Source organism: Castor canadensis, chromosome 14 (assembly GCF_047511655.1).
Source record: "Castor canadensis chromosome 14, mCasCan1.hap1v2, whole genome shotgun sequence".
Classification (NCBI taxonomy): Eukaryota; Metazoa; Chordata; class Mammalia; order Rodentia; family Castoridae; genus Castor; species Castor canadensis.
This window is the reverse complement of record NC_133399.1, coordinates 8,616,584-8,636,343: the sequence shown is the minus strand read 5'-3', so window position 1 is coordinate 8,636,343 and position 19,760 is coordinate 8,616,584. Positions and strand designations below refer to the sequence as shown.

The 19,760-nt window shown below is 48.2% G+C and overlaps 1 protein-coding gene across 4 annotated transcripts; it reads left to right on the top strand.

Moving 5' to 3' along the window:
* The first annotated feature begins 244 nt into the window (after positions 1 to 244).
* LOC109689048 (cytochrome P450 4F3) lies at positions 245 to 15,476 on the top strand. Of its 4 annotated transcripts, none has more exons than XM_020167730.2 (13): positions 245 to 343; positions 719 to 917; positions 5,644 to 5,788; positions 6,806 to 6,859; positions 6,950 to 7,077; positions 8,861 to 8,982; positions 9,820 to 10,090; positions 11,239 to 11,305; positions 11,485 to 11,614; positions 12,960 to 13,093; positions 13,182 to 13,246; positions 13,376 to 13,458; positions 13,809 to 15,473. In XM_020167730.2, exons 2-13 carry the CDS (start codon positions 720 to 722, stop codon positions 13,984 to 13,986), a joined length of 1,575 nt encoding a protein of 524 aa, XP_020023319.1. In that variant the 5' UTR covers positions 245 to 343; position 719; the 3' UTR covers positions 13,987 to 15,473. The 4 variants fall into 4 exon arrangements, with proteins under 4 accessions (XP_020023319.1, XP_020023320.1, XP_073909841.1 ...); XM_020167731.2 differs by having other exon boundaries at positions 289 to 362; XM_074053739.1 differs by lacking the exons at positions 245 to 343; positions 719 to 917 and adding an exon at positions 940 to 4,410 and having other exon boundaries at positions 13,809 to 15,476.
* The last annotated feature ends 4,284 nt before the right edge of the window (positions 15,477 to 19,760 follow it).

Here is a 19,760-nt window from a genome sequence, read left to right as displayed (position 1 = left end):
TGGCCCTGGTCTCCTGTCCTCAGAACCTCCAGTCTATGCTTTTACCTGATGAAAGGGTAGGGGTGGTTGGACACTTGGGGGCTCAGAGTCATCTTTGTCCACCCCCAAAACTTGTCCACCCTACATTTGGTTCCCATGCTCTGTAGCCCGAGTTGGTCCCTCTGTAACCACTGGCCCCACCCCCACATCTTGGTCACAGGCCCAGGCAGGGAGGAGACACTGGGACCTGTGGGGGATTGGCTGGTCCAGCCCAGAGCAGCTCAGCCTCTTCTGGTCAGAAGCCAGGGACAAAGAAGTGCCAGCAGAGGGGAGAGAGATTGTGGGGACAAGCTACTGCTGACAGGTGCCAAGCTGTCATAGAGGTGGGGCTGAGGGGGAGTCTAGCCTAGAATGGGAAGGGTACTGCCCAAGGTTGGGTGGCTCCACGGATCTAGCTGACCTGGGAGGCTGGTGGTTTCTGGGTGACAGCCTCTGGCCACCTTCCTATGATTCAGACAGGTTTGGACTCTGATGGGACTCTCCCCTCCTCCTCCTCCTCGTCCTCCTCCTCCTGGTCCTCTTCCTCTTCTTCCTCTCCCCTTTCACTACCTCTTCTCTGGTCTCACTCTCCCTTCCTGCTCTGCCTTTCAATACTAAGTCTCTGCCCCTGTCCTGTGTCTCTGGATTTCCCTGTCCATCTCCTGTCCACAGGTGCTCACTCTGTCCATCTGCCCTGCAGGATGCCACGGCTGAGCCTGTCCTGGCTGGGCCTGGGGTCGGTGGCCGCCTCCCCGTGGCTGCTCCTGCTGCTGGTTGGGGCCTCCTGGCTCCTGGCTCGTGTCCTGACCCGGATCTACGCCTGCTATGAAAACTCTCGCCGCCTCCAATGTTTCCCTCAGCCCCCCCAACGGAGTTGGCTCTTGGGTCACCTGGGCCTGGTGAGTGTGACAGCAGTGCGGGCCCAGGTGGATGGACTTGTGAGGGGTCGGGGAGTTAGGGGAAGTGTGTGGGCTTGGAGTTCTTGTCATGCCATCCCAAGCCTTGCTCCCATCCCTGTCCTCTCACCCCTAGTCTATTTTGGGTTTGTTTCCTTCATATCTTCCCCATATTGGTGCACCCATGGGGGGACCCCAGAGCAGGCTGGCCAGACTGAGGCTCCCTGGTGTCCCACAGTCTCCAGTGCTGGACTTCAGGCCTTCTGAGGGGCACTGTCCAGGGTCTGCTTTCTGCTTGAACCATGTCTTTGTGTCCATCAATCTCTGGGCTTCTGGTTATCCACCACAATGGTCTTTGATCTCCCTCCCCCACCACATGTGTGTGGCAGAAGAAAGGCATGGCTGTCTCCCTCCTCCCCTTCCTTATCTGACTTTTCTTTCTTAAGATGTACTAAGTTAACCAGTTGCCCAATCTGGATGAAAGCTGACCACTTCCCCTTTCAGAAGCTATCCTTGACCCCACCAGTGTCTCTACACCTTGGCTTGGACTTCTATCTGCTTCCTCTTTTGGGTGATGTAGTGGCCTTGGTTGCCTCCTGCAAATGGCATAGTTGACTGGAGTGTGAACTGTGGAGGTGCAGTGGATCAGGATCTCTACCTTAGCCTGGTGGGACACAAGTGCTCCTTACTGACGGACAGTAAGAGGTCACCTCCACTCCCCTGGGATCTGGCAAGGCTGTAAGCTCCCCCTTTGCAATCCTTCCCCATGGGAGGAGCTGGAGGCTGTGTGGACCATCAGGACATGAAAGGAGGTGAGACAAGCCTTAGGGACAGGTCCTGAGGCCACACTGCTGTCCACAAATCTTACCTGTGGGAGTTTCCTCTTGTGGCTACCCCTGGGGCTGGAAGCACTCCCAGGGGAAAAAAAAAGATCCATGTTCTCAAGCCAAGGTGGAAGTCATGGTTTGGCTGTGAAGTGTCCTCACAGGCTCATGGGTTGAACACGTGGTCACCAGCTGGTGGTGTCATTTTGGGAGGCTCTGGAAGCTTCTACAATTATGACCTAGCTGGAGATGTAGATTCCAGGGGCCATGTCTTTAGGGATTGTATTTCGTCCCTGGACGACTCTTTCTTTGTCTTTACCTCCTGTTTACTATGAAGTGAAGAACCCTCCTTGTCACACACTCCTGCCACCATGATGCTCTGCCCAAATCTGTGGGGCGAAGAGACCATGGACTAAACCTTCTGAAACCGTGAGCCAAATAAACCATTCCTCCCTTGCTTATGTCCGGTATTTGATCTACAGATTTTATAGTTGTGGGATCACTGATGAGACTAAACCTGTTCAAGTGGCTCTTAAGCCTTTGCAACTGGCTTGTGGGAGGAATTTGGCTGTTTGGAGAGACAGGCTGGAGAAGCCCGAGGATGTTGTAGCAGAGCTTAGTGGGGGAGTCTGGCAGGAGTTGGAAAGGCCAGCATGCTGACGGAAATTCAGAGGGTAAGACTGCTCCTGGGGTTTCAGGTGGGAATAAGGACTCCACTGGAGATGGGATTAGAAGCTATATGTGTTCCATTCTGGCAAATAACTTGTCTGCATTTTGGGAGACTGAGTTTAATAAATGGTGGACTTGCTGTGCACTGTGGACTCACTCCCGTTCTCCTAGATACCTAAATCAAGAGGGTCATGATTTGAGGCCAGCCCTGGCAAATAGTTCTTGAGATCCCCTCTCCAAAATAATCAGAGCAAAATGGACTGGAGGCATGTCTCAAGCAGTAGAGCATCTGCTTTGCAAATGTGAAGTCCTGAGTTTAAACTCCAGTTCTACCAAAAATATATGGTGGGCTTTTTATCTGATGGAAGAAATTTCAAGGCAGCTCTGTATCCGGGCTGCAGCATGGCTGGTACTGTCTTCTTTTAGCCGTATTTACAGTGAGAATCAGGAGCGAAAATGGAAGCAGAAGGATTTGAAAAACTTGGAATTTGGCCAAAAAAGGAGAATGCATAAAGTTGGTGCCTAGGAAAGTATGGTTGCTGAAGAGATTAGGGTCATTAAAAAGAAACTGCCAGGCACCAGTAGTTCACACCTGTAATCCTAGTTACTTGGGAGGCAGAGATAAGGAGGATCACGGTTTGAGGCCAGCCAGAGCAAATAGTTTGTGAGACCCTATCTCAAAAATACCCAACACATAAAGGGGCTGATGGAGTGTCTCAAGTGGTAGAATGCCTGCCTGGTAAGCATGAGGCCCTGAGTTCAAACACTAGCACTGGTAAAAGTAACAAAAAGAAGCCAGTACTTTGAAGCAGAACAACAGGAAAGATGCCTGTGGACCATCTCAGGTATTGGCCACATTCCACCTATGGCAGCCTCAAGGGCATGAAAGGGTAAACTCATTTGGAAGACTATCCCTTGAGAAGAGAGTGCCATTGGGCACTCTGATGCCACAGGGCTGCCTCAGAAGCTGTCTCCTCAGGGCTCATTTCACCATATTCAGCCACCCAAGCACTCAGAGGCCACTGCAACTGTGGTCCAGTGCAGCTCAACTAATGCTTGAGCTGGCAGCAGACCTTGTCATCATCTCTGTGACACTGGTTTTTCAAGCATACAGAATGCAACAGTTAAGGGATCATAGATGCTTCCACCCAGATTTCAAAGGAAGACTGGAGAGGCTGGGCAATGTGACAGGCTCAGAATCCCTGGAGGCAGCCCTGAGAGGGAGATAAAAGAAGCTGTGAAGCGTAAACTGAAGTAGAGACCCCAGGATGACAGAGATGCTAGGACCATGGAACATCTGTACAGTGAGCAGAGCCAGCCCAAGAGAGGCAATGTGGGCTGCAGTCAGTCGGGCCCTAACGGTGGGGATTCCCAAGCCCTTTGAACCTCACATCATGGCACCCAATGCCTCAGATACTGTACAGGGAGCTTTAGGGTTTATGTTTGCCCTGATGGGGTTTGGTCTTGCTTTGATTTGACCCTTTTTCTATGTGCCCCTATTTCACCATTTTGGAATGGGAATGTTTACTGTGTATTGTATACTGGGAGTTTTAGCTTGTTTTGAGTTATTTACAGGGACTCACAGCTTAAGAGCTGCTTTGAGGTCTCAGAGGAGACTTTAGACTTGGGCTTTGAGCAATGCTGGAGTTATTAAGACTTCAGGGACTCCTGGAGAGGGACTAAGTGCATTTTGCATTATGAGATGATCATGAGTTTCAGAGTCTTGGGGGTTGAATATGAAGTGTGCCCCAAGAGGTTAGTCCCCAGCTGGTGGATGCAGTCACTGAGAGGTGACTGGACCACAAAGGCTCTGACCTAGTCAATGGATTAATCCTTTCATGGACTCACAATATTAATATTACAGAATGCAACAGTTATGGGATCATGGAGGCTTCCACCCAGATTTCAAAGGAACACTGGAGAAGCTGGGCAATGTGAGAGGCTCAGGATCCCTGCAGGCATCGCTGAGAGGGCTCACATTATTGGGAGGTGGTGAAAAGGAGGTAGGCCCTTGCTGGAGGAAGTAGGTCACTGGGTGTGTGTCCTTGGGAACTGTATCTTGTCCTGGGACCTTCTCTGTCTGTCTCTCTGCTTCCTAGCTGCCATGAGTTGAGCAGCCTCTTCTACCCACTCCCACCACAGTGGTAGTGTCTACCTTGCCTCAGTCCAAAGCAATGAATACAGCCAACCTTGCATTGATACTTCTAAAACTATGAGCCAAAGTAAATCTTTCCTCCTTTAAATTATTTCTCTCAGGTATTTGTCACAGTGATGCAAAGCTAGGTAACACACCATCTCGTGGTCTGTTGACTATATGCTCATTGCTCTCCTGCCCCAAACTCCAGAAATCTCTCCTAGATGACTCTAACTCAGCCTGTCCATCTTTGGACAGGCTAGGACGAATAGGGAAGGGGTAGTGTCCCACAGGGAACATGGCTCTGACACCAAAAAGCTGAGTGATTGTGGGCAGGGCCCTGGATCTCTTTGGCTGATGGGGTTTCTTCTAGTTGCAAGTGGCAGAAACTCACTGCCTTGTGGTCTAAGCAAAGAAAGGAACTGTATATTCCAAGAGGGTGGGATTCAGTCATGGTTGGATCCAGGACACAGACCATGTCCTTGGGCATCTGTCTCTTCTCAGTTTTACTTTCTTTCCCTTTCAAGGCAAACTCTTCCTCAACGTCTAAATGATGAGTCTCAGGTGTTCAGTCCCATAAGAGAGCTCACCTTTCCCCAGAGTTCATACAAACGGTCCATGATTCCCTTTCTTTTCTTTTCTTTTTGTTCTTTTTCATGATTCCCTTTCTTTCTCCTGATGTGAATCACAGATCAAAATCCTCATTCAATCACTGTGACTCTGACTGCCATTCTTCCCAGTGCTGTTGTTTCAGGACATGCCACAATTGAATCGTTAAGAACTCAGGTAGTCCCTGGCTCAGAGCTCAGACAAGACACTTATTATTTGGGAGATGGTGGGCAAGTGACTTCATCCTTCTGAGTCTTGGTTTCTTTATCTGGAAAATAGAATGGAAGAGACTCATGGGAAAGTGGTGTTTGGATCCAAATGGAGAAGGAATTCTTGTGTCCCCATTACTGAGGGGCCTGGATGGTTGTGTTCTTAGGGGTTGGGAGGGACCCCAGGCACAGAGGAGGACAGAAGTCCCCTGAGTCCCAGTGATTCAGATCTGGTTCTAGCAGCCTAGCAGAGCCAGCATTGGGTCCTCTTTGTTCTCTTCTAGATCCAGAGCTCAGAGGAAGGTGTTCTGTATGTCCAGGACCTGGTGCGCACCTTTGGGGACGTGTGCCTCTGGAGGGTGGGGCCGTTGCATGCAGTCATCCGCATTTTCCACCCCACCTGCATCAAGCCCGTGCTTTTTGCTCCAGGTAGATACCATGTGGCCTGCCGCTGAGGTCTCTGTGCTGCCTCCAGCTGGTTGGGTGACCCAGGTTTAGGCAGAAAGGACTGTGGCAGTGACACCCTTGCTTCTGTCTCACCTGCATCCACCTGTCTGACCTGTGGCCATGTCTCCTTGTGTCTCAAAACATGCTGTGTGATGACTTCTGTATAACTACTTCTGCCACAGTTGCACCTGTGTCCTGGTAACACCTGGTGCATGTCATATCTGGTTACCCTGTCAACATGTGGGATTATCTAAACATGGTCATGTCTGAGCTCATCTGGGGCCATGGATATTTGGAGCATGTCAGGACCCATCTGGTTGTTTTCTGAACTGCTGTTTGTGGTTGTTTTTATCTCCTGTTGGCCACACTTGGGCTTGTCATTTTCAGAAATGACTGAGACCTTATTTGAGACTTTTCTAAGGCAGGTCTTGGGTACATCTAGGACATGCCAGAGGCCAAGTTGGAGAGGCTATGGGCCACAGCTGCAATGTTAATGGGAGTATATTTAAATCCTACCTGTGCATGTCTTTTGGGACACATTGGGGTCATGTTAGATCATGTCTGGTCCATGTCACAGCATGTGATGTCTTGTCAGGGAAGGTTTATGTATGTTGAGGCATGTCATGACTTGTTAACTAATACGTACCCATGTCACATGGTTCAGGTGTATTTCAGGAGGTGTCAGAGAGAGCTGGGGTGGACAGGGTATCCTAAGTCTCTGTAAAGGTCTGCAGAGTGTGATGCTGTGCTCGGTGGGGTGGACAATGTGGGAGCCATGTCAAGGTGTGCTGATGTGTGTGGTGCCATGTCAGGCTGTGCCTTGACTCTACTTGCTATATGGCCTGGCCTAGTACCCTAGGCTCCCCTGTCCTTCCTGCTTCTTCTGTCCTTAGCCCCTTTCTGGCTATGCTGGGTTTGGAGGGGAAGTGCAGAGTCCTGGCCAGGATTCCCCCTACTTACCCCCAGTCCATGGCCCCTGATGGTTCTCCTTCATGTCAGCTGTGGTTGCACCCAAGGACAAAATCTTCTACAGCTTCCTGAAACCCTGGCTGGGTGAGTAATGCAGGTGAAGGGGGCTGGGGACAGCCTTGGAGGACAGGGGTATGTTCAGCCATTGCCCACTGCCCATGGCCACCCTCCCAGGGGACGGGCTCCTGCTGAGTTCCGGTGACAAGTGGAGCCGTCACCGTCGTATGCTGACTCCAGCCTTCCACTTCAACATCCTGAAGCCCTATGTGAAGATTTTCAATGACAGCACCAATGTCATGCACGTGAGTCCCTGGAACCCAGGGTCCCAGCTGGAGGTTGGGGAGTGGAAAGGGCCACAGATAGACTATAGTCCTAGCTCTGATGGGTCACTTTGAGATTATTATTATTTTTCTATGAGCCTCAGTTTCCTCTTCTGTAAAATGGCCATGAAAATCTCTACTTTGAGGGGAGGTCCACATAACATAATGGAACCATGCCCCTGCACAGGGTAGGTTCTCAGAAGGGGTTAGTTTCTACTTTTCTCTCAAAGCTTTGTTAACTGAACTCAGTATTGATGAAGATTGCACAGTAACTATTGATGAGCAAGAAGACACTTCAAGCCTCATTGCATTGACAGTTTAAGGGTTGATGACTGCTGACAAGGGTGGAGGTCCATGGTCTGGTTCTTCTGTGCCTCTGGGATGGGCTCACTCATGGGATATGAGGAGCTGTGAATCACTTGGGCAGCTTGGCTGATCCTGGCTCAGTTCTCTTACATGGTTGGGGCTTGGCCAACTTCAGGTTGTTTTAGACTGACCTCAACTGGGACAAATGTATTCGTGTTCCTATAATTCTCCTGTCATTCACATGGCACAGAGAGTGTCCTATGGGAGGGAGAGGAGGCTGAAATGCCTCTTAGGTTTAGTTGTATGGCCTCATCAATTTCCCCACATTGTGTTGGCCTAAGTCAGAAATTCAGCACAGAATCAAAGGGCTTGCGAATCAGGCTCCACCTTTTAACAAAAGTTGCTAAAATCATTTCTCACAGGCATGGGTAACAGGAAGAAGCTAAGCACTGGCAATGAAGACTTTGTGATGGGCAGAGGATTTTTTCCTGCCTGTAAGCTAATAAGTTAGCTTCTTACTATCTCATGGATTCTTCCAGAATCTGAGATTTCTGCACCAGAGACAAAGGGAAGTCAATTACAAAGGCACAACCAGCATTCACTTCATATGTTGGTTTCCATCGTTTCCCCAAGTCACCCAAATCCCATCATGGTGATGCAGGTGGATGCAGTTGTTGCCTGCTTGCTTAGGATATTGCATTGTAGGGGAGGAAATGTGACTTAGAAAACCTTCTTCTACAGTGAGCAGAAGCAAGCATGACATTTGAGTAGGGGTAGCCATTCCTCCTCTCTCCTGCTCTTCTCTGCAAACACAGCCCTGAGAAATGGCCCAGGTTAAGAGCGCCAGGCAAGTGCGTTCTTGGCACACTTGGTGAGGATTCACAAGGAACAATGAAGAACCACCTCTCCCAACACAGGAATATTTTTTGAAATCAATTTATAACAACGAAGATGAGGAAAGCTTACCTTGTTGGAGCACCAAATGTGCCATCCCATTAAATCTGTCTGGGTTATTTTTTGCCCCATTATGGATGATGAATGTGAGGATCAGACACTTTAAGGAGTTTGCCCAGGTCTATCCAGCTAGTAAGAGCATTAGGAATGGTGGAGTGGGGATTCCACCCTGGTTTATTGCACACTAAAATAGGTCAACTTAACTGTTTCTCCAGAGTTGACCCAGTGGGACATGGCAGAGGGCAAAGATATGGTCAAGGGTGCATTGAGCATGGCAGGCAGAGCTAGGGCTTGAATTCAGGGTTCCTGATCCCAGCCTTGGGTTTCATTTGCTACAGGAACAGCTTCCACTCCCACCCAGGCCTGGTTATCCCTGAGATTGGGTACTTGGGGCAGAGGACAAGGTGGTACCAAGAAGCTGTTTCTGGGGAGTCCATCCTGGTGGTTGCAGTTGGGGAACGTTCTCAGGGAGCCAAGACCCAGCCCTGTCCCCTTCCCTGGCCAGGCCAAGTGGCAGCGTCTGATCTCAGAGGGCAACACCCGTCTGGACATGTTTGAGCACATCAGCCTCATGACCTTGGACAGTCTCCAGAAATGCATCTTCAGCTTCGAGAGCAACTGTCAGGAGTGAGTCCCTGCCTAGGGCATCAGAAACTGAGCCATTGACCCAAAGGAGGAGGCAGGGAAGGGAGGACTTTCCAGAGAGACCATAGGGAACTTACTGGAAGAGGTGGCTCAGAACTGGCCTTGAAGGACAGGGAAGGGGAGAGAGTGAGTGGTCCTTCCAGGGAGGTGGAATTATTTAAGGTCATGGGTGCAGGTGAGCTGAGGATGCATGAGGATCAGTGAAGAGGCATCTTGGAAATAAGGTTGTAGGGATAGGCAGTGGGTAGGTCCTCAGGACACTGAAAAGTTATGCTGAATTTGAACTTCATTGTGAAGTTTTCAGGGATCCACTAAAGGTGTTTGAGCTTGTGTTAGTCATATTTCCCTTACTGTGACAAAATACTTGAGATACTCAACATAGAAGAAAGAAAGGTTTGCTTTGGCTTACAGTTTTACAGGCTTCAGTCAATGGTTGGACAGCTCCATGGCTTTGGGCCTGTGGTGGCACAGTGCATCCTGGCAAGAGCACTTGGCATCAAAGGCCAGCTTACCTCATGCAGTTGTGAAACAAAGAGAGACACAGGAAGAGGAGGGGTCCCAAAATTCCCTCCAGTGACCTAACTTCCTCCCACTAGGCCCCACCTCTTAAAGGAGGCAGCTCACAGAGATGCCCTGCAGGGGGAGAAGGGATGGTGGAGAGTCCAGGTTCATGGCTCGTCCCCACCATGGATCTGTGAGGCCATCTGTTTCTGGATGCTCCGTATCCCAACAGGAGATGGCTCCCAGATGGTGCTGTGAGGTGCTCCTTGGGCTTCAGGGATGTTAAGTGATTACCCTTTTTATGCCCTCACCCTGCAGGAAACCCAGTGACTACATCGCTGCTATCTTGGAGCTCAGTGCCCTTGTGGCCAAAAGACACCAGAATCTGCTTCTGCACATGGACTTCCTGTATTACCTCACCGCTGACGGGCGGCGCTTCCGTAAGGCCTGCCACCTAGTGCACAACTTCACAGATGCCGTCATCCAGGAACGACGTCGTACCCTCCCTGATCATGGTATCGATGACTTCCTCCTGGCCAAGACCAAGTCCAAGACATTGGACTTCATTGATGTGCTGCTGCTGACCAAGGTGGGCTTCTCCAGAGAAAGAATGGATTTGAGGTCAAATGTCAGGTCAGATAACTTGGGCTTGATGCAGAGGGTACTGTGGCAACATGGAAGGTGCCTAAAGAAGGGTGGGACATTCCAGTGATAGATTTTAATGGCGACTCTGGATTCCAGACCATAGGGACTGATAAAGTCTGAAACTCTGAAGAGCCTGAGAAGTCACTCTGTTTACAAGTTATAAGTTAGTGCATGGCAGTAATCTATGAATCCACATGTGTGTGGACAACTGACCAGCTCCATGATCTCAGCAGCCCTCTGGCTACTCACAGCAATAACAGCAGCCAGGGTAGGACTGTAGCAATGGCTTCCTATTCCCAACCCCCCGTTCTCCAGGAAATGCCATGATTCTTCCTGTATGTGCAGCAGGGTGTACTCTACAGAAGTGACACCTGTACATTCTGAGTCTTGGAGCTTCTATAGGAAAATGGGACACCTAACTTTTCTTCCCTTCTGGGAGAGAGAGAGAGAGAGAGAGAGAGAGAGAGAGAGAGAGAGAGAGAGAGAGAGAGGAGAGAGAGAGAGAGGGAGAGGAGAAAGGGAGGAAGGAAGGGGAGGGACGGAGGGGGAGGGAGAGGAAGAGGGAGAGGGAAACTTTGTTTTGGAATCTAAAGTTAGGTAATGGCAGAGAGACAGACAGACAGACAAAAATAGAGACAGAGAGATGCTTTGTTTGGGATTCTGAACAAGTTACGTAATGACTGTGTGCCTGCAAACCAAATGCTTCCAGAGAGTTAAAATAAAATTCTCTGAATTTAGCACATGAGAGTGGAAGCAAATATCCTCGAGTAATGATTAATCTGTAACTTCGAAGGTAAATGCATGCAGTCACCCTATAAACCTGGCAGCCAGTAAGTTTTTTTCCTCAGAAATCCCTCATCATGAAGAAACGCAAATATATTCATGGGTCCCTTATTCCTCCAGCTAGGGATGTAGCAGGAAACCAAGATTCTAGGCCAGGAAGCTGTAGAGTGGGGACTCTGGTGATGGTGACCAAGAGAAGTCCACTGGCGGAAGTGACTTGGGCTTTGGATGGAAGATGGATCTACAGAGATTGTCCCAGGTTAGATCAGGAACCCTGGGTTTAATTTGGAAGTCTTGCCTTCTCTCCAGGATGAAGATGGAAAGACGCTGTCAGATGAGGACATAAGAGCAGAAGCTGACACCTTCATGTTTGGGGGTGAGGGTCCAACTGTAAGACGACCAAGGGGTCAGGGCTTTTTCCATCCCAGGGACTGGGGGCTGGGCCCTGGGTCACTCCATCTTGCCCATGCTCTCCCCATCCTGCCTGGGGACTAATGCGTGGGAGCTGTTTACCCTCCATGGTGCTGAAGCAGTCTAGTCTGACATGTCCCTCAGGCCATGACACCACAGCCAGTGGTCTCTCCTGGGTCCTCTACAACCTGGCAAAGCATCCAGAACACCAGGAGCACTGCCGGCAGGAGGTACAGGAGCTCCTGAGAGACCGAGACCCTACAGAGATCGAATGGTGAGTGCTGGTCCTGGTGGCCTGTTCTCCAGCCCCTCTCCTTGGCTCTGCTCCCAGATGGGAGAAGAAAAGAAGGAGGAAGGGAAAGGAGGGGGGAAAAGAAGACAGGAGAGGAAGAGAGAAAGTTTGTTTGTGAATCGAGGGTGGGGGGAGAGAGAGAGAACTGAATCATCTGAATCACATTGAGAAAATGGCACTGGAGATGGCAGCAGCTGAGGCCCACAGGGGAAGGCTTGGAAAGCGATGCTGAAGACTTCACTTTTCACTCAAGGGCAATAGAGAGCCATGGGAGGTGTCTGAGAAGAGGAAGGACAGGTCGGATCTGGGTATCAGAAAGATCTTTATAGGGAACCTTTTAAGTTTTCACCCCTTTAATCTTCTATTTTCAGATTGATCTAATTCTTCATGATTTTTTTTTTAGTCTTCTAAAAACATTTTAGAGAAAGTGTACCAAGGACCTTTAAAAATCACATACCTGAAATCCAAGAGGACTTTTGGAGCCAGGTGTGGTGGCACATGCATGTAATCCCAGAACTAGAGAAGCTGAGGCAGGAGGATGACAAGTTCAAGGACAGCGTGGGATACTTAGGAAGATCCTATCTCAAAAGACAAGGCAAAAGTAGTTCTGGAAGGATACAGTAAAAACAGTAACCTCTGTGGGAAGAGGAATGGATGGTGTTGGGCCATACTGATGTTTTATAGATTTCAAATTTTGAGCCAGTTAACTGGCCAGGTTATACAATTTTAAATAGCCATACAAAAAGATTAAACAAAAGAATGCAGCACCCTTACTGTTTATATGTTTCCTGTGGTTTCTCTTGTGTTTTTTAAATATGAAATCCCCATCTGACAAAACAGTACTCTTTCATTATTCTTGTCTAATTGCATTTGCTGGCATCTCTAGTACAATGATAAAGAAGAACAAAGGCACCAAGTCGGTTTATTTTGTTTCTTACTCATTTGCATTTTGATTCTGCTCTCTTGCTATAGGAATATTTACTTTTATTCAAATTTACCCTTGGTTTTTGGATATTGGGTTTGCTTAAGAAAAAGTTCCTGAAGACACCTGGCTTTATTTTCTCCAATACTTTCCTAGTTCTGTGCTTTTGTCAATATTTTGTTTTATTTGAGACTGGCCTCAAACTTGCCATCTTCCTGCATCCCAAGTGCTGGGATTACAGGTGTGCTCCACCACACCCAGTCAATTCTCTGCTTTTCTTATTCTGAAATATTTGATCCATCTGGAGCTTATTTTATTGCGGGGAGAAAAGGCTTCAGAAGCAACGCAGGAGCTGGAGTACCCTTGATTTTGTTCCCTGGGTAATTGTTGGTGGGGTTTCCTTAGGGACGACCTGGCCCAGTTGCCCTTCCTGACCATGTGCATCAAGGAGAGTCTGCGGCTGCATCCGCCGGTCATGGCCATCTCCCGCTGCTGCACCCAGGACATCAAGCTCCCCGATGGCCGGGTCATCCCCAAAGGTGCCACAGCAGGAAGTCGGGCAGGAAGTGGGGACCATCATGCAGCGGGGCCTTGTCCTAACGTCGTCGTCCTCCTCCTCTCCCACAGGTGTTATTTGCCGTATCAGTATTTTTGGGACTCATCACAACCCAGCAGTGTGGCCAGAACCTGAGGTGCTGCTTTCCCTTCCCCCAGTGCTTGTCCTAGAGGAGGCGGTGGAGTTCCCCAGCACAGGCACACCTGTCTGTCCATGGCTGTGCTGGAGACCCCACCCTGCAGCCTTGTCCCTTTTTCTCCCGCAGGTCTATGACCCCTTCCGCTTCGACCCAGAACACATCAAGGACAGGTCACCCCTGGCTTTTATTCCCTTCTCGGCGGGGCCCAGGTGAGACCCGAGCGTGTGAAGAGGTAGTGTGGTGGTGGGGCGGGGGGGTCTGGCTTAACAGTGGACTTGGGGGGTGGGGACGGTCAGAGTCTCAGGTATCGTTTCTGCCACACCTGCACAGCTCCTGTGGAAAGGTTTGGAGGATGGGGCTGGGTAGGACCAAAGCCCTCCGTGGGGCGCTCAGAGCCCCTGCCTGACTGCTGCTCTGAGTTAGGGTCTGGGCCAGGCTGGGGACAAGGGTGCCCAAAGCCGCCCTTAGGACTGGCCAGGTGGGGCGCATTCCCCGGCCAGGGTCGGTACCTTGGGGTCCGAGTGGGGTCCCGGGCAGTCAGATCTCCCACCGTCCACAGGAACTGCATCGGACAGACGTTCGCCATGAGCGAGATGAAGGTGGCGCTGGCGCTGACGCTGCTGCGCTTTCGGGTGCTGCCCGACCACGCGGAGCCGCGCAGGAAGCCTGAGCTGATCCTGCGCGCAGAGGGCGGGCTGTGGCTGCGGGTGGAGCCGCTGCGCGCGGGCGCTCGGTGACCACAGCCTGCGGGACCCCGACCGTGGACACCCACCCACCATGCAGCTTCCCAGGGATAAGACCACGCTGTCACCTGTGTGTGCCCTGGGTTCCCCCCCCCCCACCGCCGATCCCACCCACCCACCATGCAGATTCCCAAGAATAAGACCGTGCTGTCACCTGTGTCTGCCCTGGGATCCCAAACCCCACCGCCATGCAGATTCCCAGAGATAAGATTGTGCTGTCACCTGTGTGAGGATCAGCTTAGGTTGGGTCAAAGGATTTCATCAGTACCAAATGTTACAAATGTTAGTCTCACTAACTCTCTTCCCATATGCTGGCTTCATGGACTCTGCTTAACCTGATGAAAATTTCTACTAAGAACAAAGGGTTGTTATCCTGGACAAACTTCCACTAGATGTCCTCATTCTGGAGCTGATAACCTAAAACAGTTATTGCTTCCCTGAAATTTAAAAATTCTTTGTCTATAAAGCCCCCTCCTGATGTCCCCTTTCCAATTAGCCAACAGCACAGACACTGAACTGGAAACCTGCCCATTTCAGGGGAGGGGCAGCATTGCATTAAAGATAAAACCCAAGTGGACTCCCAGCTGTGTGCACTTGCTCTTTGTCTATGGCGCATCATTCTGGAGAAGTAATTTTGCCTTGCTGGTTGCTTTCTGAGTTGTGTCATCTTTCTCATGACACCCCAATAGCTTAAAGATAGTTCTGAAAACATGGGGGCTTGTCCCGGATTTTCACATGCTCAGGGAACCATGGAGACCTCCTTCTCAGGGGAGATGCATCCTGCCACCTTGTTGCAGTGGCCTTAGAGCTGGGGGGATCTGCTATCTCTGTGGCTGACAATGAACTCCAAATCAAAAGCCAATTGGCAATGAAGGAAAAGGGACCAACCCAAGCAACCATCATGGAGGACCAGGTAAATCTGTGCGTGGACCAAGGTAGAAAAGTCAAGTCCAACTTTGGAGGTCAGGACATCTGGAGGCTTTGTGGGTGTGACTGGGACTTGTCTCAGTCACAAAGCAAGTGCTGACTCCTGAGGCAGAGGAAGCATTTTAGGTAGAATATAAGAAATATCCAATATGGGGCGGGGGTTGAATAGTCCCCCGGGGATATGGATAAAATGCAGGAAACCTCCAGTATAGGGACTGAGCCTTTTCCTGGGGAAGTAGACACAGCCAAGGTTAAGGGATGAGTAACAAAAATTCAGTTCCAAAAAGGGAGACTCACAAGAGAACAGACACATCGTCCATCATTCCACCGGACAGCCCTCTGAGTTTGGTTTAAAAAGGTTTTTCTGAGACAGCACTCTAATTTTGTGTGTGTCAACTTGTATAAAGACTGGGAAAAATTTAATTTGCTCCTGGAATTCCAGCTCATCTTATGTATGCTTAAGTTGACTTTTTTTTGGCATGCTTAATTTATAAAACTTTTGTGTATGTGTGTGTGTAAGCATCTTCAAAATGGTTCTTAAACTGCTGTTAAAAGGTTAATGTTATATTCAACATAATGAAAAACCCAGGATGTTTGCATTGGAGATCTCTGTTGGAGACTGCGTAAGCCCTTTTTTGTGTATAAATATATAAACATCTTAAGGAGATCCTTATCATACAGTTAATATAAAAATAGTTAACTTCTGCCGTATTCTACTGCTACTTAAAAAAACAGTTTTCAAACTTGTTTCAATCAGGTCTCACTAATCTCACGCATTCAGGGGTTAACACTGCGTCACACTAGAGGACAAAAAAAAAAAAAAATAGAAAGGGCCATGTGAAACCCAGGCAGCCTGAAAGAGGAATCTTGGAATTTAGGTAGTTAAAAAATGACCCTTGCCTGTTTCATTGTGTCATAAATAAAATCTGGGATTTAATTCCCTCTTACAATATATGGGTCTATTAACAAATGGGCTTTCTATAAGCTGTTTATATACAAAAATAATATTAAGATTGCTTTCTTCCTTTTTAAAAATACAAATATAAATCTCTGTGTTAAAAGGTCTTATAAATTATTTTCAACAAATAGAAAATATGTAAAAGCTACTAAGGATATGTTTTTTTTTAAGGCTAAAGAAAAAAGCACTTTTGGATAAAAAGGATTATGTAAAAAAAAGGTTGTCCTCAAGAATTGTCTTCCCCCCAAAAAAGATAAAACTTTTAAGAGCCTATGTGAGTGACTAAGTTGACTTAAATCTAACAGTTACATTAAAGGTTTTGCAAAGTTTAATTAAAGTTAAACTTTAATGTACTGATATTAAACTAAAACCTAATTCTCTAAGCTTATAACAAGGCTTTCTTAAAAATATTGTTCTGTTGATAATATTTACAAAAAGTAACTTAAAAAAAGGCTTTTGTTTTGTCAAGATAACTATCAAAGATTTTTTGTGCTACAGGTTGATCGAAGAATTTACCAAGGCAATCAAGTAGGAGAACAAGAGTTTATTAGGACCCAGAGAGGCGATAGGCAGCTGAGCACCGGGAGTGCTGCTGCACTGAAATGAGGAGAAAAATTTATTTATGTAAAGCCAAATAAAACAAAATAAAAGTGCACCCTCCAGAGAGGATACAGAAAACTCAAAAAGGAGCACTGCACTGGAGGTCTTGAGACCTCAAGATTTTATTAGAGCCAATGGAGTGGAGGTAATTATTCCAAAAACAAAACAAAACCTGGATTTTGTGTCATTAACTCTCAAACAGTGGGCTGGGCAGCATTTACTCCTTCCACATGGCAGGCAGAGAGAATTTTTGCTCTGGGATGTCCAGATTGGGCCTGTTATTTTAGAGGGGCTCCATTGACTAGAGATTGGTGGAATCCTGCTGTATATAATAAACCATGAATTAATGTCAACACTCTGTGATGTGAGCCCTTCTCAACATCTGAGCCATAATTCTTGGCCACTAGATTTCCTAACTCCACACTTAGTCCCCATAAATATTTACCTGTGTTCTCTGGTGATTTTTGTCAGGGTTTTGACCACTAAGGTAACTGAGTCATGTTGGTTTATGTAAAATTTTCAAGATGACCTCATGGTTAACCAACTGTTGTCTTGGGTGATTCTAAGTTAGTGCCTTGTATGTGTCTGTGACTAGGCTGTTTGGGGTCACTGACTCTGTCCACCACCCCCATGACTGATGGGAAATCTGGGGTTTTGGATTTTGTCAGTGTGGACATCTGTTTTCATACCTATCCAAAAATCTAAGATTTTACTCCAACGGTAACAACTAAATTAAAATGTATGTGTCACCTCTGCAAAAGTGTGTTGTTAAGTGTATCAAGCCTTCTAAAATACAAAGTGAGACTGCAGGAGGTCAAGGAGACACTTCTCCCTCCCAGGAAATTTCTGCATCTGAAAGGCATCTCTGCCCTCAAGCAATGCACAAAAAGGCTATAAAACCCCACTCCCCATCCTGACCCATGGGACCACCAGTTTCTGGGTGCCCCTGCATTCACCACTATACAGTCTTTCTCTTCTCTTCCCTACAAATAAAATCTTTCCAACCTTTGCTGCCGAGTCTACCTGTGCTTTCATTCTCAGAGCAGTCTCAATAACCCTGAGCACCTGAAATTCTTGTGTGTGTCACCTGTGCCTCATACTTGGTGATGCACCAAGGGACCAGTGTTCACCTGAGGTTGGTATAGGTTGTGCCAAATTGGGAAAGGCTGCCTAGGAACGTGACTGTGACCATCTGGCACTCTGATGGAGTCTGTTCTCCAGGACAGCCCCCACCATGGCCTTCTCTCTCTCTCTCTCTCTCTCTCTCTCTCTCTCTCTCTCTCCCCCTCTATCTATCTTAAGAAGGATTTCTCCCTCAGGAACCTGAGGAAAAGCTCTGAACCCATTACAGCTGTAAGGCAGGCAACCCGAGAGAATTCAGGGGCTGGCTGGGGGCTTATACCAGACTGCCAATACTATGTGGGTGGAGCCAGACTTCAGTGCACCGAGGCTTTTTTTCCCCTCTCCTTAAAATTTCTCTCTCTCTCTCTCTCTCTCTCTCTCTCTCTCTCTCTTGCAAGATCTGACCCGCTTAGGAGGAGGTCTGAAAACAGCCAGTGGAAAGGAAAGTTTCTCTTCAACTTATAAGGGTCCTCTGGCCAGGGCAACTCCATGGTGTCACCCAAAGGCTGGAGATGTAACTTCCAACCCCCCTCCAGCCATGTCCATGGCAAACAGACAATCAGATCCCTCATGCTTCCTTCATGGTTTCCGTGGCCCGAGAGTGGAGGTCACCCCTTGCTTCCAGTGCTCCAGTACTGCCTTTGGCAGGATTGACCTGGACAGCAGTGATGATCAATAATCCCTCATGCATTGAGCCTGGACACTCTCTTTTTCCCCAACCCTCATCCTCTCCTTCCCCTTTCCCAAACAGTTCAGGATGAGTGACCTACCCCCTTTGTTCTAAACAAACTCCTTCTTCAGCAAGTCTAGGAGAGATCCCTACATCCCCCTCTGCCATGACAGACATCAGTTACACTATAACTTAGGCTTAACTGTCTTTGTCAGGCATCAGGTCAACTGGTTAAACAGTTTCTGCAGCCTGCCCCCAGGAAAAGAAAAAAAAAAACAGTTAAAAGGCAGAGACCTTAAGGTCTCTATTTTTGTCCCTTACCACAACAAAAGCCTTCAGATGCTCCCTCTCCTTTTTTTCCATAAAAAGCATATATGCCTCACAGGATATATAGGGGAAAAAAGTCTACATCATCAGGAGTCCCCATGCACACCTCTGCAGGGGTCCTCCCTCTGGCCATGCAAGCCCTCTTGGTTACTTTGATAGAGTTATTTTTAAATGACAAGCCTTCAGCTGGTAGAGGAGAGCCAGGTACCTGGGTCACAGGGCAAACAGGCAAGTCAAAATAAACAGATGAGAAATGGGTCAGGGGTCATTCCGCAGGGGGCGGGGGGTGGCTGCAAATGGAAAACCTAAAAGTCCTCCTTGGCCTTAACCACAGGTGGCAGTGGCGGGAGCAAGGGAGAGCGGGACGCCCTCTCCCTCTAGAGTTTCTCCTTATCTGGGGACACTTAGATAAAAGGAGAAACCTCTGTTAAGGTGACCAATTTTCCCTTGTTTCTCTTTTTAGTCAGGAAATCAAGCCTCAAGGATGCAGGAAGCATCCACTCTTGCTTGCTTATTAAAACATTGGAAAGATCTTGATCCAGAAAGTCCTCAGCAAAAGTGACTCAAGTTTTACTGCACCCAGGCTTGGCCACTGTATCCTCTGGGAGATGAGGAAACATGACAGAGGGAGGGAGCATTAATTATAATACCATTCTTCAATTAGATATGCTCTGTAAAAAGGAGGGAAAGTGGACTGAAGTTCCATACGTTCAACTGTCCTTTTTCCTAAGAGACCACCCAGAATGTCTGAGCAAATGCAGGCTAGATACCCAGACCATGGTGACATTTTGCAAAAAAACCCTCAAACTTCCTTGAGGAGCCAGAACTAAAAAAAAAAAAAAAAAAACCAACAAAACCAAAAACCAAAAAACCACCATCTAATGCTCCGTAAGCTCCCCCTCTTCCCCCTTACCCAGCCACCTCACACACTAGACGCTGTCCCACAGGACTTTACCCTCTCCAGTTAATTCCTAGAGGGGACAGAGCTCATGTTCCTTTTAGAGTGAGTGAACTTAAAGAAATAAAAAAGGATTTAGGAAATTACACAGAAAATCCAGATCAGTACATCCAGGCATTTAGAGAAGTCAGCCAAAACTTTGAACTGAGCTGGAAAGATGTAATGTTATTGCTATGTCAGACCCTCACTTCTCTGGAGAAACAGTG

Coding starts and splice junctions, on each gene's coding strand:
- LOC109689048 (XM_020167730.2), top strand. CDS start 720: ATGCCACGGCTGAGCCTGTCCTGGCTGGGCCTGGGGTCGGTGGCCGCC. Junction 11,615..12,959: donor GACCCTACAGAGATCGAATG/GTGAGTGCTGGT, acceptor GGGTTTCCTTAG/GGACGACCTGGCCCAGTTGC. Junction 13,459..13,808: donor CCCTTCTCGGCGGGGCCCAG/GTGAGACCCGAG, acceptor CACCGTCCACAG/GAACTGCATCGGACAGACGT.